At 33.3% G+C, this 15,470-nt stretch overlaps 1 protein-coding gene across 2 annotated transcripts in view; it reads left to right on the top strand.

Moving 5' to 3' along the window:
* The window catches only part of LOC136025379 (serine/threonine-protein kinase 10-like), a 114,827-nt gene that overhangs the window by 26,463 nt on the left and 72,894 nt on the right, over positions 1–15,470 (top strand). For both annotated transcript variants that reach the window (XM_065701361.1, XM_065701359.1), the window contains exons 4-5: positions 8,744–8,942; positions 15,197–15,327. In XM_065701361.1, the coding sequence (XP_065557433.1) occupies positions 8,744–8,942; positions 15,197–15,327 (330 nt within the window). The remainder of the gene's footprint in view (positions 1–8,743; positions 8,943–15,196; positions 15,328–15,470) is intronic.

Here is a 15,470-nt window from a genome sequence, read left to right as displayed (position 1 = left end):
TACATTTCCTAAATTAAAAAAAAGCATTGATATGGCTCAGAATTCTACTCAAATAACAAGAATTTCATTTTCAGAGCTAAAGGCAGAGAAAAAGCAACTGGTAACTGAAAATTATGGTAAAATGTTGTTTTGTCAAAATTTCAAAATGCTGTTTATTTGACTGCTGAAAATTCTTCCCCTCATCTTTCTACTAGCATTGCAAACTCGAAGCAGTGTTAAGTCATCCGAGGCTGACATAGTGGCAAACACTCTGTTCACCCCACCCTGCTTAAAGCATCTGCTTTCGCCACCTCTCAAAAATCTACAAAAGATTTGCAGTTTTTTTCTTAATCCAATCAGTGAAATTGTCTACTGTGTCCTATAGGTAAAGTTATGCCGAGTTTGTTGAGGCATGTCGTGATTAAAAAAGTCTTCCTTTAAGTCTTTGAAAATATCACAGAACTTATGATCCTGGAGACCTCTTCCATTAAAACCCTAAATTCTTTGAAATAATTAAGCTGTTTTAAGTTCAATTGATACTTACATTCTTAAGTCCCCTTAAGTACCTACTTTACATTCTTAAACCCTAAATTCTGTGAAATAATTAAGCTGTTTTAAGTTCAATTGATACTTACATTCTTAAGTCCCCTTAAGTACCTACTTTACATTCTTAAACCCTAAATTCTGTGAAATAATTAAGCTGTTTTAAGTTCAATTGATACTTACATTCTTAAGTCCCCTTAAGTACCTACTTTACATTCTTAAACCCTAAATTCTGTGAAATAATTAAGCTGTTTTAAGTTCAATTGATACTTACATTCTTAAGTACCAAAGACAGTGCTAATGAAATCTGGATATTTGAATTGACTAAGCGGAAACTCACACCATCATGTATGCATTAGAAATTAGGGAATTAATTAATAAAAAATTAATTTTTAATGTAAAAGCTCCTCTATATGCAATTATGCAATTTTTGGTAGTGGCAAAAAAAGAAAGAAACGTGGATTAAAAATCAGCACAAAACACATGGCACCAAAATACAAGGCTTGAGAAAATTGGCTTTCGAATTCAACTGATTGTTGATGTTTAAAATTTTTAAGGACAAGAAACGTTGTCAAATTTAGTAGACTGTTTTTTTTATTTATCTTCAAGGTTTAACGTGACAACAATAATTTTAAAACAACCAAAAGAAAATCTTATAAAGTCGGGATTTTCAGCTCTGAATAGATCTAAGATGGGTCCAGTGGGCAAAAAATGTTTTTATGTGGATTTTCTTGGTGTATTGTCATTTACGAAACAGGATCCTCTAGTTCAGTTCAGATCTTTTTTAATAACACATTAAATTTAAATTACCTTTCACTCACAAATACATTTTAAGATAAATTCTGGCCCATAATCTATATTAACTTGGCCCTCTAGGACAATCCCGTTGAGGAAACGCTAAATAACACTGTTTATTACATCACATAGTAGCGATCCTCCATTTGCAAGCCAGTATGACCTCAGATTGCCTCCAAACAATTTAATTAAAGACACTAAAACAAAACTTAAATCTCCTTCTCAACAGGAGAAAACAAGATCTGACATCGCTCTCAAATTTAATACTAAAAGTATAAATAATTATCCATCTTCTTTTACTTTTATCTGATATCATTTTTAATTAGTTACTATTACTTAGAAACCGTCAGTTGATTTGGGCCTTGGCTATAAAGGTCTCCATGTAACGGTTCCTGATGCAATTTGGAGAAAGAAAAGAAACTAAAGAAGTGTGTATTGCGTGCAATAACGATAAGACTAGAAAATTCTTACTTCAATTAACCTTGAGTTAATATAAAATTGACCTCAATTTATTAAATTAATTATATTCAATTTATTAATTTATTAAATTATTAAGCTTATTAAACTGATAGATTTCAAATTAATATTAAATTTCAAGTATTAAATTGTAAATTTTTAATTAATTACTATTACTTAGAAGCCACAAGTTTAGAAACCGTCAATTGCTTTAGTCCTTGACATTAAAGGTCTCCATGTAGAGGTTCCTGATGCAATTTGGAGATAGAAAAGAAACTAAAGAAGTGTGTATTGCGTGCAATAACGATAAGACTAGATAATTCTTACTTCAATTAACCTCAATTTATTAAATTAATTACATTGAATTTATTAATTTATGAAATTATAAAGTTTATTAAACTAATAAATTTCAAATTAATATTAAATTTCAAATGTTAAATTGTAAATTTTTAATTAATTACTATTACTTAGAAACCGCAAGTTTAGAAACCGTCTATTGCTTTAGGCCTTGGCAATAAAGGTCTTCAAGTAGAGGTTCCTGATGCAATTTGGAGACAGAAAAGAAACTAAATAAGTGTGTTTTGCGCGCAATAACAATAAGACTAGAAAATTCTTACTTCAATTAACCTTGAATTAATATAAAATTAACCTCAATTTATTAAATTAATTATATTAAATTAATTAATTTATTAAAATATAAAGTTTATTAAACTAATAAATTTCAAATTATTCAAATTGTAAATATTTAATTAATTACTATTACTTAGAAACTGCAAGTTTAGAAACCGTCAATTGCTTTAGGACTTGGCATTAAAGGTCTCCATGTAGCGGTTCCTGATGCAATTTGGAGACAGAAAAGAAACTGAAGAAGTGTGTATTTCGTGCAATAACAATAAGAATAGAAAATTCTTACTTCAGTTAGCCTTGAATTAATATAAAATTAACCTCAATTTATTAAATTAATTATATTAAATTTATTAATTTATTAAATTGTCAAATCACAAAGTTTATTAAACTAATAAATTTCAAATTAATATTAAATTTCAAATATTAAATTGTAAATTTTTAATTAATTACTATTACTTAGAAACCGCAAGTTTAGAAACCGTCAATTGCTATAGGCCTTGGCATTAAAGGTCTCCATGTAACGGTTCCTGATGCTATTTGGAGACAGGAAAGAAACTAAAGAAGTGTGTGTTGCGCGCAATAACGATAAGACTAGAAAATTCTTACTTCAATTGACCTTGAATTAATATAAAATTGACCTCAATTTATTAAATTAATTATATTAAATTTATTAATTTATTAAATTATAAAGTTTGTTAAACTAATAATTTTCAAGTATTAAATTGTAAATTTTTCATTAATTACTATTACTTAGAAACCGCAAGTTTAGAAACCGTCAATTGTTTTAGGTCTTGGCATTAAAGGTCTCAATGCAGCGGTTCCTGATGCAATTTGGAGACAGAAAAGAAACTAAAGAAGTGTGTATTGCGCGCAATAACAATAATACTAGAAAATTCTTACTTCAATTAACCTTGAATTAATATAAAATTAACCTCAATTTATTAAATTAATTATATTAAATTTATTGAATTATTAAATTGTAAAGTTTATTTAACTAATAAATTTCAAGCCAATATTAAATTTCAAATATTAAATTTTTAATTAATTACTATTACTTAGAAACCGCAAGTTTAGAAACCGTCTATTGCTTTAGGCCTTGGCATTAAAGGTCTCCATGTAGCGGTTCCTGATGCAATTTGGAGACAGAAAAGAAACTAAAGAAGTGTGTTTTGCCCGCAATAACAATAAGACTAGAAAATTCTTACTTCAATAAACCTTGAATTAATATAAAATTCACCTCAATTTACTAAATTCATTATATTAAACTTATTAATTTATTAAAGTATAAAGTTTATTAAGCTAATAAATTTAAATTAATATTAAATTTCAAATATTAAATCGTAAATTTTTAATTAATTAATATACTTAGAAACCGCAAGTTTAGAAACCGTCAATTGCTTTAGGCCTTGGCATTAAAGGTCTCCATGTAGCGGTTCCTGATGCAATTTGGAGACAGAAAAGAAACTAAAGAAGTGTGTGTTGCGCGCAATAACAATAAGACTAGAAAATTCTTACTTCAATAAACCATGAATTAATATAAAATTAACCTCAATTTACTAAATTAATTATATTAAACTTGTTAATTTATTAAAGTATAAAGTTTATTAAGCTAATAAATTTCAAATTAATATTAAATTTCAAATATTAAATCGTAAATTTTTAATTAATTAATATACTTAGAAACCGCAAGTTTAGAAACCGTCAATTGCTTTAGGCCTTGGCATTAAAGGTCTCCATGTAGCGGTTCCTGATGTAATTTGGAGACAGAAAAGAAACTAAAGAAGTGTGTGTTGCGCGCAATAACAATAAGACTAGAAAATTCTTACTTCAATTAACCTTGAATTGATATAAAATTAACCTAAATTCATTAAATTAATTATATTAAATTTATTAATTTATTAAATAATAAAGTTTATTAAACTAATAAATTTCAAGCTAATATTAAATTTCAAATATTAAATTTTTGATTAATTACTATTACTTAGAAACCGCAAGTTTAGAAACCGTCAATTGATTTAGGCCTTGGCATTAAAGGTCTCCGTGCAGTGGTTCTTGATGCAATTTCAGAAAAAAAAGAAACTAAAGAAGTGTGTTGCGCGCAATAACAATAAGACTAGAAAATTCTTACTTCAATAAACCTTGAATTAATATAAAATTAACCTCAATTTACTAAATTAATTATATTAAACTTATTAATTTATTAAAGTATAAAGTTTATTAAGCTAATAAATTTCAAATTAATATTAAATTTCAAATATTAAAGCGTAAATTTTTAATTAATTAATATACTTAGAAACCGCAAGTTTAGAAACCGTCAATTGCTTTAGGCCTTGGCATTAAAGGTCTCCATGTAGCGGTTCCTGATGCAATTTGGAGACAGAAAAGAAACTAAAGAAGTGTGTGTTGCGCGCAATAACAATAAGACTAGAAAATTCTTACTTCAATTAACCTTGAATTGATGTAAAATTAACCTCAATTCATTAAATTAATTATATTAAATTTATTAACTTATTAAATAATAAAGTTTATTAAACTAATAAATTTCAAGCTAATATTAAATTTCAAATATTAAATATTAAATTTTTGATTAATTACTATTACTTAGAAACCGCAAGTTTAGAAACCGTCAATTGCTTTAGGCCTTGGCATTAAAGGTCTCCGTGCAGTGGTTCTTGATGCAATTTGGAGACAAAAAAGAAACTAAAGAAGTGTGTGTTGCGCGCAATAACGATAAGACTAGAAAATTCTTACTTCAATTGACCTTGAATTAATATAAAATTGACCTCAATTTATTAAATTAATTATATTAAATTTATTAATTTATTAAATTATAAAGTTTATTAAACTAATAAATTTCAAGTATTAAATTGTAAATTTTTCATTAATTACTATTACTTAGAAACCGCAAGTTTAGAAACCGTCAATTGTTTTAGGTCTTGGCATTAAAGGTGTCAATGCAGCGGTTCCTGATGCAAGTTGGAGAAGAAAAGAAACTAAAGAAGTGTGTATTGCGCGCAATAACAATAATACTAGAAAATTCTTACTTCAATTAACCTTGAATTAATATAAAATTAACCTCAATTTATTAAATTAATTATATTAAATTTATTAAATTATTAAATTGTAAAGTTTATTTAACTAATAAATTTCAAGCCAATATTAAATTTCAAATATTAAATATTAAATTTTTAATTAATTACTATTACTTAGAAACCGCAAGTTTAGAAACCGTCTATTGCTTTAGGCCTTGGCATTAAAGGTCTCCATGCAGCGGTTCCTGATGCAATTTGGAGACAGAAAAGAAACTAAAGAAGTGTGTGTTGCGCGCAATAACAATAAGACTTGAAAATTCTTACTTCAATAAACCTTGAATTAATATAAAATTAACCTCAATTTACTAAATTAATTATATTAAACTTGTTAATTTATTAAAGTATAAAGTTTATTAAGCTAATAAATTTCAAATTAATAATAAATTTCAAATATTAAATCGTAAATTTTTAATTAATTAATATACTTAGAAACCGCAAGTTTAGAAACCGTCAATTGCTTTAGGCCTTGGCATTAAAGGTCTCCATGTAGCGGTTCCTGATGTAATTTGGAGACAGAAAAGAAACTAAAGAAGTGTGTGTTGCGCGCAATAACAATAAGACTAGAAAATTCTTACTTCAATTTACCTTGAATTGATATAAAATTAACCTAAATTCATTAAATTAATTATATTAAATTTATTAATTTATTAAATAATAAAGTTTATTAAACTAATAAATTTCAAGCTAATATTAAATTTCAAATATTAAGTTTTTGATTGATTACTATTACTTAGAAACCGGTCTCCGGTCTTGATGCAATTTGGAGACAAAAAAGAAACTAAAGAAGTGTGTGTTGCAGGCAATCACAATAAGGCTAGAAAATTCTTTGAAAATCTCGCAAAAATAGCTAAACACCTACTAATGTTAGGAAATCAAAAGAAACATTCTTAAATGTATCCCCCAAAATTTTTAGGCTTATTATTTACCCCACTTTTGCCTGATTTATTGCGAGTATGTTTGAAAACCTCAGTCAGAACATGCCATCTTCTTTTAAACCATCATACGGTGCCTTACAACTTAATTCTTTTTGTATCCCTATCTTTTCCTTTATTTATTTTTTATATTTTTATGGCACTTGGTATTAACCAAGTGACATATAGCAATCGCAAATTCTGTCGGTCTGTCTGTCGGTCCCGGTTTTGCCACTTTAGGCACTTCCAGGTAAGCTAGGACGATGAAATTTGGCAGGCGTATCAGGGGACCGGACCAAATTAAATTAGAAATAGTCATCAGTCTTAAATTATCAGGGACCGTATTTTTAACTTACGAACGAACGGTTTATCAGATCTTAATAAAATTTTATGTTTGGATGGATATCGTGTCTCAGAGCTGTTATTTTAAATCCCGACCGGATCTGGTGACATTGGGGGGGGGAGTTGGGAGGGGGAAACCTAAAATCTTGGAAAACACTTAGAGTGGAGGGATCGGGATGAAACTTGGTGGGAAAAATAAGCACAAGTCCTAGATACATGATTGACATAATCGGAACGGATCTGCTCTCTTCGGGGTAGTTGGGGGGGGGGGGGGTTATTCTGAAAAATTAGAAAAAAATGAGGTATTTTTAACTTACGAACGGGTGATCTGATCTCAATGAAATTTGATATTTAGAAGGATATCGTGTTTCAGAGCTCTTATTTTAAATCCCGACCGGATCTGGTGACATTGGGGGGGGGAGGAGTTGGGAGGGGGAACCTAAAATCTTGGAAAACATTTAGAGTGGAGGGATCGGGATGAAACTTGGTGGGAAAAGTAAGCACAAGTTCTAGATGCATGATTGACATAACTGGAACGGATCCGCTCTCTTTGGGGTAGTTTGGGGGGGGGGGCTATTAGAAAAAATGAGGTATTTTTAACTTACGAACGGGTGATCGGATCTCAGTGAAACTTGATATTTAGAAAGATATCGTGTCTCAAAGCTCTTATTTTAAATCCTGACCGGATCTGTTGACATTGGGCGGAGTTTGGGGTGGGGGAACCTAAAATCATGGAAAACGCTTAGATTGGAGGGATCGGGATGAAACTTGGTGGGAAAAATAAGCAGAAGTCTTAGACACGTGATTTACATAATTGGAACGGATCCGCTCTATTGGGGGGGGGGGGGGTTAATCCTGAAAAGTTAGAAAAAATGACGTATTTTTAACTTACGAAGGAGTGATCGGATCTTCATGAAACTTCATATTTAGAAGGACCTCGTAAATCAGATCTCTTATTTTAAATCTCAACCGGATCCAGCGTCATTGGGGGAGAGGGCAGTTGGGGGGACCGGAAATCTTAGAAAATACTTAAAGAGGAGAGATCAGGATGAAACTGGATGGGAAGATTAAAAACCTGTCTAAGATACGTGACTGACATAACCGGACTGGATCTGCTCTCTTTGGTGGATTTGGGGGGGGGGTTAATTTTGAAAATTGAAGTATTTGTAACTTACGAAAGGGTGACCAGATCTTAATGACATTTGATATTTAGAAGGATCTTGTGCTTTAAAGCTGTAATTTTAAATTCCGACCAGATCCTATGACATTGGGGGAGTTGGAGGGGGAAACCAGAATTCTTGGAAAATGTGAAAATTGGGGTATTTTTATCGTACGAAATGGTGATTGGATCTTAATGAAATTTGGTATTTAGAAGGAATTCATGTCTCAGAGCTCTTATTTCAAATCCCGACTAGATCTTTTGACATTGGGGGGAGTTGGAGGGGGAAATCTTGGAAAACACTTGGAGTGGAGGAATCGGGATGAAGCTTGGTAGATAGAATAAGCAAATGTCCTTGATACGTGATTGACGTAACTGTACTGGATTCGCTCTCTTTGGGGGAGTTGGGGAAAGGGCTTCAGTGATTTGGCGGGAGTTTGGTGCTTCTGGACGTGCTAGGACGATGAAAATTGGTAGGCGTGTCAGGGAGCTGCATAAATTGACTTGATAAAGTCGTTTTCCCAGATTTGACCATCTGGGGGGCTAAAGGGAGAGGAAAAATTAGAAAAAATGAGGTATTTATAACTTATGAGTGGGTGATCGGATCTGAATAAATTTTGATATTTAGAAGGGCATCGTGACTCAGAGCTCTTATTTTAAATCCTGACCGGCATTAAGCCTCTGATTTTCCTTTTAAATCAATCTATTGATTCTTAGAATTGTGTTAGAGCTCATACCATATGAGCTCTTGGCTCTTAGCTCTTCCTGCCTCGTCACAAGTGCCATATGAGCTCTTAGCTCTTGTTTTATATACCTATCCTTTGTATTTTTCTTTTCAGATGTTAATTGAATATTGTGATGGGGGTGCATTAGATTCAATTATGGTTGATCTTGGAAAAGGTTTAACAGAGCCTCAGATTGCATATGTCTGTGGAAATATTTGCAAGGGGTTAGAATATTTGCACAAGTCTATGGTTATTCACCGAGATTTGAAAGCTGGAAATGTTCTACTGACTACAGACGGAGGAGTTAAATTAGGTAAGTTTCCAAAAATTCCTGAAAAACCAACATGGCACCCTTCTCCAGTTAGCCTAAGAGGAAGGCCCTTCAACCCAATCATCGGGATATTCTACTCCCCCATTCTGTGTGAAGGTTTGATTGTAGGCTACAGGGAGGACCAAAAGTCACTGACCCTTTTTATTTTTCAATATATTTTTTTTCTTAATATTTTTTGTTTTCTTAATATTTTTATTTTTTTCAGATCCTGAAAATTAATTATGGATAAATTCAGTACCGTACAACGTACGTTATATAACGTGATACGGTATACGTGCCACGTACGTTATACGTATGTGATAGAAAATCAATTTCCATCGCCTTGACTTAAAGATACTAAAATTCTATGCATATAACTGTTACAATAAAAAAAGTTATTTGAAAATTGAAATTGGTCAGTGACTTTTGTCCCATCCTGTATAATAGTTTTTGATAAAATTTGCTGAATTTTCGAAAAAGGAGGAAAATGTCCACAAAAAGTCAAGGGATCCTATTCAAAATCACGCTATCGGATTCAATATGTCAGAAAACACTAGTGTAGAGGTTCCATCTTCCCATCTATGAAAATGCGGTGATTAGTATTTTTACCAGAAGAAAGATTACGGATGTGTATTTTATTCATTTTTTTTATTGGTGTGATCGTATCAAACCAATGGTCCTAAAAGATCGGGAGAATGCTCATTTGAATAGTAATCAAGAGTTCTAATGTCCTTTTTAAGTGACCGAGAAAATTGGAGGGCAACTAGCCCCTCTTTAATGCCCCTTTGTCCCATAAAGGCGTTTGATCAAAATTTTGAGATAGCCATTTGGTTTAGCACAGCTGAAAGGTCCAATAACTATGCCTCTGGGGATGACATAACCTCCCACAGCACCGGGGGAAAGGGATGTAAGTTTTTTAATTTACCCATTGTTTGTTTTTGCGAAATATACGGATTTTCTTGGGGGGGTGATTCTTGGTGAGAAGGAGAGATTTTTACGGGTAGAATTTCCCATGGGGAGCAGAGTCTTCGGGGTTGAACTTTCCAGGGAAAGTTTTACATAGGGGAGGGATTTCCTGGATGTGATTTGAAAACAGCCAGAAACTAAATAGATAAGCAAGTTTTGTTGACTGAAAGTAAGTAGCAGCATTAAAACTTAGAAACTATGCCGTATATGAAGGGGGGCTGCCCCTTCCTCATCCCTCGTATTGAATTTGAATGAAAATTCTATTGAAGACTTTACACTTTCCTTTAGACTTTACTTTAGACTTGTACGTTTCAAGTTTTGATGCTGCTCCTTTTAGTCAAAGAAACTCTTTTTTTGCTCAATATTTTACAAAGTTACAGTTACTGCCTTCAAAAAAGAAAAACTAATCTTTTCACTAAGTTTGTAACCATTGAAATCTCGCTTCTGTTGTTTGGACATATCCAGAGCTGAAAGCGGAATTGTTCCGTCCTGTTAAAAACAAAATCCTGGAGATAGGATTACCATCTAATATAATTTCTCTGCTCTTCCAATGGTCTACGTGGAGATTCGGTACAACCCTTTGTTGCTTGGTAATAAACAATTCAATCAATGGACAAAACAATTATCAACAAACTTGATGATTTAAGTCAAGCCTTCTTGGAATAACGCTCTCCTTTGTTACCGTTTTTGTGGCACTTGGTATTAACCAAGTGACATATAGCAATCGCCAATTCTGTCGGTCTGTCTGTCGGTCTGTCTGTCTGTCGGTCGGTCTGTCTGTCGTACTGTCTGTCTGTCGGTCCCGGTTTTGCTACTTTAGGCACTTCCAGGTAAGCTAGGACGATTAAATTTGGCAGGCGTATCAGGGACAGGACCAGCTTAAATTAGAAATAGTTGTTTTCCCAATTTGACCATCTGGGGGGGGGGGGAGGAGTGGAGGGTCGGTTAATTCGGAAAAAATAGAAAAAATGAAGTATTTTTAACTTATGAATGGGTGATGGGATCTTAATTAAATTTGATGTTTGGAATGATATTGTGTCTCAGAGCTCTTATTTTAAATCCCGACTGGATCTGATGACATTGGGGGGGGGGGGGGGGAGTTGGAGGGGGGGGGGAAACCTAAAATCTTGGAAAACACTTTGAGTGGAGGGATCGGGATGAAACTTGATGGGAAAAATAAGCACAAGTCCCAGATACATGATTGGCATAATCGGAACGGATCTGCTCTCTTTGGGGTAGTTGGGGGGGGGGGGGTAATTATGAAAAATTAGAAAAAATGAGGTATTTTTAACTTACAAACGGGTGATCGGATCTCAATGAAATTTGATGTTTAGAAGGATATCGTGTCTTAGAGCTCTTATTTCAAATCCTGGCCGGATCTGGTGACATTGGGGGGGGGGGGGAGTTGGGAGGGGGAAACCTAAAACTTGGAAAACACTTAGAGTGGAGGGATCGGGATGAAACTTGGTGGGAAAAATAAACACAAGTGCTAGATACATGATTGACATAAACGGAACGGATCCGCTCTCTTTGAGATAGCTGGGGGGGGGGGTTATTTCTGAAAAATTAGAAAAAATGAGGTATTTTTAACTTACGAACAGGTGATCGGATCTCAATGAAATTTGATATTTAGAAGGATATCGTGGCTCAGAGCTCTTATTTTAAACCCGACCAGATCTGGTGACATTGGGGGGGGGGAGTTGGGAGGGGGAAACCTAAAACTTGAAAAACACTTAGAGTGGAGGGATCGGGATGAAACTTGGTGGAAAAAATAATCACGAGTCCTAGATACATGATTGACATAACCGGAACGGATCCGCTCTCTTTGGGGTAGTTGGGGGAGGGGTTAATTCTGAAAAATTAGAAAAAATGAGGTATTTTTAACTTACGAACGGGTTATCGGATCTCAATGAAATTTGATATTTAGAAGGATATCGTGTCTCAAAGCTCTTATTTTAAATCCTGACCTGATCTGGTGACGTTGGGGGAAGTTTGGGGTGGGGGAACCTAAAATCATGGAAAACGCTTAGATTGGAGGGATCGGGATGAAACTTGGTGGGAAAAATAAGCAGAAGTCTTACATATGTGATTTAAATAATTGGAACGGATCTGATCTATTGGAGGGGGGGGGTTAATTCTGAAAAATCAGAAAAAATGACGTATTTTTAACTTACGAAAGAGTGATCGGATCTTCATGAAACTTCATATTTAGAAGGACCTCGTAACTCAGATCTCTTATTTTAAATCTCAACCAGATCAAGCGTAATTGGGGGGGGGGGGACCGGAAATCTTAGAAAATACTTGAAGCGGTGAGATCAGGATGAAACTGGATGGGAATAATAAAAACCCGTCTAAGATACGTGACTGACATAACTGGACCGGATCTGCTCTCTTTTGTGGAATTGGAGGGGGGGGGGTAATTTTGAAAATTGAGGTATTTGTAACTTACGAAAGGGTGACCAGATCTTAATGAAATTTGATATTTAGAAGGATCTTGTGCTTTAAAGTTCTTATTTTAAATTCCGACCAGATCCTGTGACGTTGGGGGGAGTTGGAGGGGGAAACTAGAATTCTTGGAAAACGTGAAAATTGGGGTATTTTTATCTTACGAATAGATGATCGGATCTTAATGAAATTTGATTTTTAGAAAGAATTCATGTCTCAGAGCTCTTATTTCAAATCCCGACCAGATCGTTTGACATTGGGGGGAGCTGGATGGGGAAATCTTGGAAAAACACTTGGAGTGGAGGAATCGGGATGAAGCTTGGTGGATAGAATAAACAAATGTCCTTGATACTTGATTGACAGAATCGTACTGGATTCGCTCTCTTTGGGGGAGTTGGGGGGAGGGGTTCAGTGATTTGGCGAGTTTGGTACTTCTGGACATGCTAGGACGATGAAAATTGATAGGCGTGTCAGGGAGCTGCACAATTTGACTTGATAAAGTCGTTTTCCCAGATTCGACCATCTGGGGGGCTAAAGGGAGAGGAAAAATTAGAAAAAATTAGGTATTTATAACTTACGAGTGGGTGATCGGATCTTAATGAATTTTGATATTTAGAAGGACATCGTGACTCAGAGCTCTTATTTTAAATCCTGACCGGCATTAAGCCTCTTATTTTCCTTTTTAAATCAATCTATTGATTCATAGAATTTTGTTAGAGCTCATACCATATGATCTCTTGGCTCTTAGCTCTTCTCGCCTCGTCAAAAGTGCCATATGAGCTCTTAGCTCTTGTTCTTATCCTTAATACTTATTTAATTAGCTGAAAACATGCAATTAAGCTAAAAAGACATCAAAAATGAATTTTACGTTCTGCCAACTTATCCTATTCAGTTATTTGCTTGAGATGAACTTGAGAACGAAATTATCCTCCACTTTTTTGTATTTTTTTTTTTTAGAAAACACATTTTTTTACGTTCCATATTAGGTTGTCATGTAGAGATGTAGATTCACTGTTTTCAGTATTTAAGACTCCTCATGATGTCAAAAATGAAAAGGGTCAAAATCTGTAATTGCACTTTTCCTTGGAATTAGTTTTTGAGCAGTAAGACAATTATGTTCTCAAGTTATAATGTTTGAACAGGAAATGACTTTTGTTTTAGTAAAATAATTTATTCAGATGAAACTTCCAATAAATCCTCTTTATTTAAATTAAATTTATTTAAATTTTTATTCAAAAGAGTTTATTTAAATACTTTCCATTTTTATCTGAAGATAAGCAATTGAGTTTGTCTGGTTGTCAACCTCTCCGCATTTTTTTTTTATAGATTTTTTCTATTGCTATCCTGTCCGTAGATATTTGTCCAGAATGCATTAGTGTGTTTATTAAAACAACTGACGTAAATAAAGGAAACCCCAGATTAATAGTTATTTCCAAATTTGATTTTTTCTTCAACCAATTTTGATGTCGCAAATATAGCCTTACGTTATCTCCCTTCACTTGCTTCGCTTGCTAAGATCGGTTGCTAAATAACGGTAATAAAACAAATTTCAAACTCCAGGCTAATATCCTTATCTAGGATTTTTGTTCAGAGGTGGAGCGGGGGGGGATTTTTGTTGGGTGTTGGGGTTTACGATTTTTTTTATAAAACAGCAAAAATAAGTTTGATTGCATCCATGCTATTTCTTTATTGGTCCTACAAAAATATTTGAGGGGGAGGGTACAAAAAATTTTGTACAATTTTTCCTTTGGTTGTTATGCAACTATTAAGATTTTATCGTTGCATAAATTATCTCTATTGTTGCCACAGCGAATCGTGAAAAGAAACAAGCAGAAACTTTGCAATACAGCAGTCAATATGTTGGTACATATTGATTCATGTTTTGGTTATGTTCTGTCAGGGTTTTGAATAGGCTAGTGGGAATATGTAAAAATTAAGCAGAAAATTTTCTGTTCATAAAAAAGCCCAACCAAATAGTGTAACGCCCAATTTATCTGCAGCTGATCATCAAGCAATACAAGAATCAATATATTGGTTCAACCGTTATGTTCTAAGAGGGTTTTGAATATAGGCTAGTTGGAATATCTAAGAATTAAGCAATTAAAGCGACATTTTATGGAGGTAAATCACTAAAAATTGAGTTTATAATTGTTCCGGATTTTTTAAGACGTATGTGGTTGTATAAGTTTCCACTTAACTAATTTAAAAGATCAGATTTTAAAAGATATAATTTAAAAGATATCTGACTTATAAAGTACTAAGGCCAGTGAAAATGAAATTTGGTTTTTGAATCAGTAAAGTAGAAAGTCACACAATTACTGTGTATAAATCTTTAAATATTAGAAAAAAAACGAGGTTGAATTTTTAATGAAAAAGACCTCCGTAAGCAGCTGTGGAAATTCGGAGGTTGCAGGTGATATATTTAAAAAAGGAAAATTTTATGTTATTATTTACCATTAGGAAGAAGGCCCCTCAACAGGGCCCACCAGCATGTTTACACGTCCCATCAGTTACAAACCTTCTCCCAGTAATGGGTTAAATTGCATGGTGACGCAGAGCACCATCGTGGGAGGATCCTCTATAGGAGGACAACTGTGACAGGGCGTAAGATTTTTAAGACGTATATGGTTGTATAAGTTTCCACTTAACTAATTTAAAAGATCAGATTTCATTTTCAGTGTCCTTGGTGCTTAAAATGATATTGCTGGGTCATTTTCAGTCAACTTTCAATGACAAAAACGTGGGAAAATAATCACTATTGTAATAAGGATGGAAATTTTCCTTTATAACAAAGAAAATTGGGCTGGGGAAATAATGATCAATACTTATTTGTTATTTATTTTAAGCGGATTTTGGTGTGTCTGCAAAGAACAAGTCCACACTTCAGAAACGAGATACCTTTATTGGTACGCCATATTGGATGGCCCCAGAACTTGTTATGTGCGAAACATTCCGGGACAATCCATATGACTATAAGGTGAGTTGTCATCTTTCTTCAGTTTTATTATGGACTTTCCAGTTAACACTATTTATCATTCATGTTTCTATTGTCCTGCTGCATACCGGTGCTATGTAGCTTTGAAATCTTGTTTTTTTTTTTTTTTTTTTTTTTTTTTTTTT

Source organism: Artemia franciscana, chromosome 3, assembly GCF_032884065.1.
Source record: "Artemia franciscana chromosome 3, ASM3288406v1, whole genome shotgun sequence".
NCBI lineage: Eukaryota > Metazoa > Arthropoda > Branchiopoda > Anostraca > Artemiidae > Artemia > Artemia franciscana.
The sequence above is the reverse complement of the archived record's forward strand: the minus strand, read 5'-3'. Positions and strand labels throughout refer to the sequence as shown.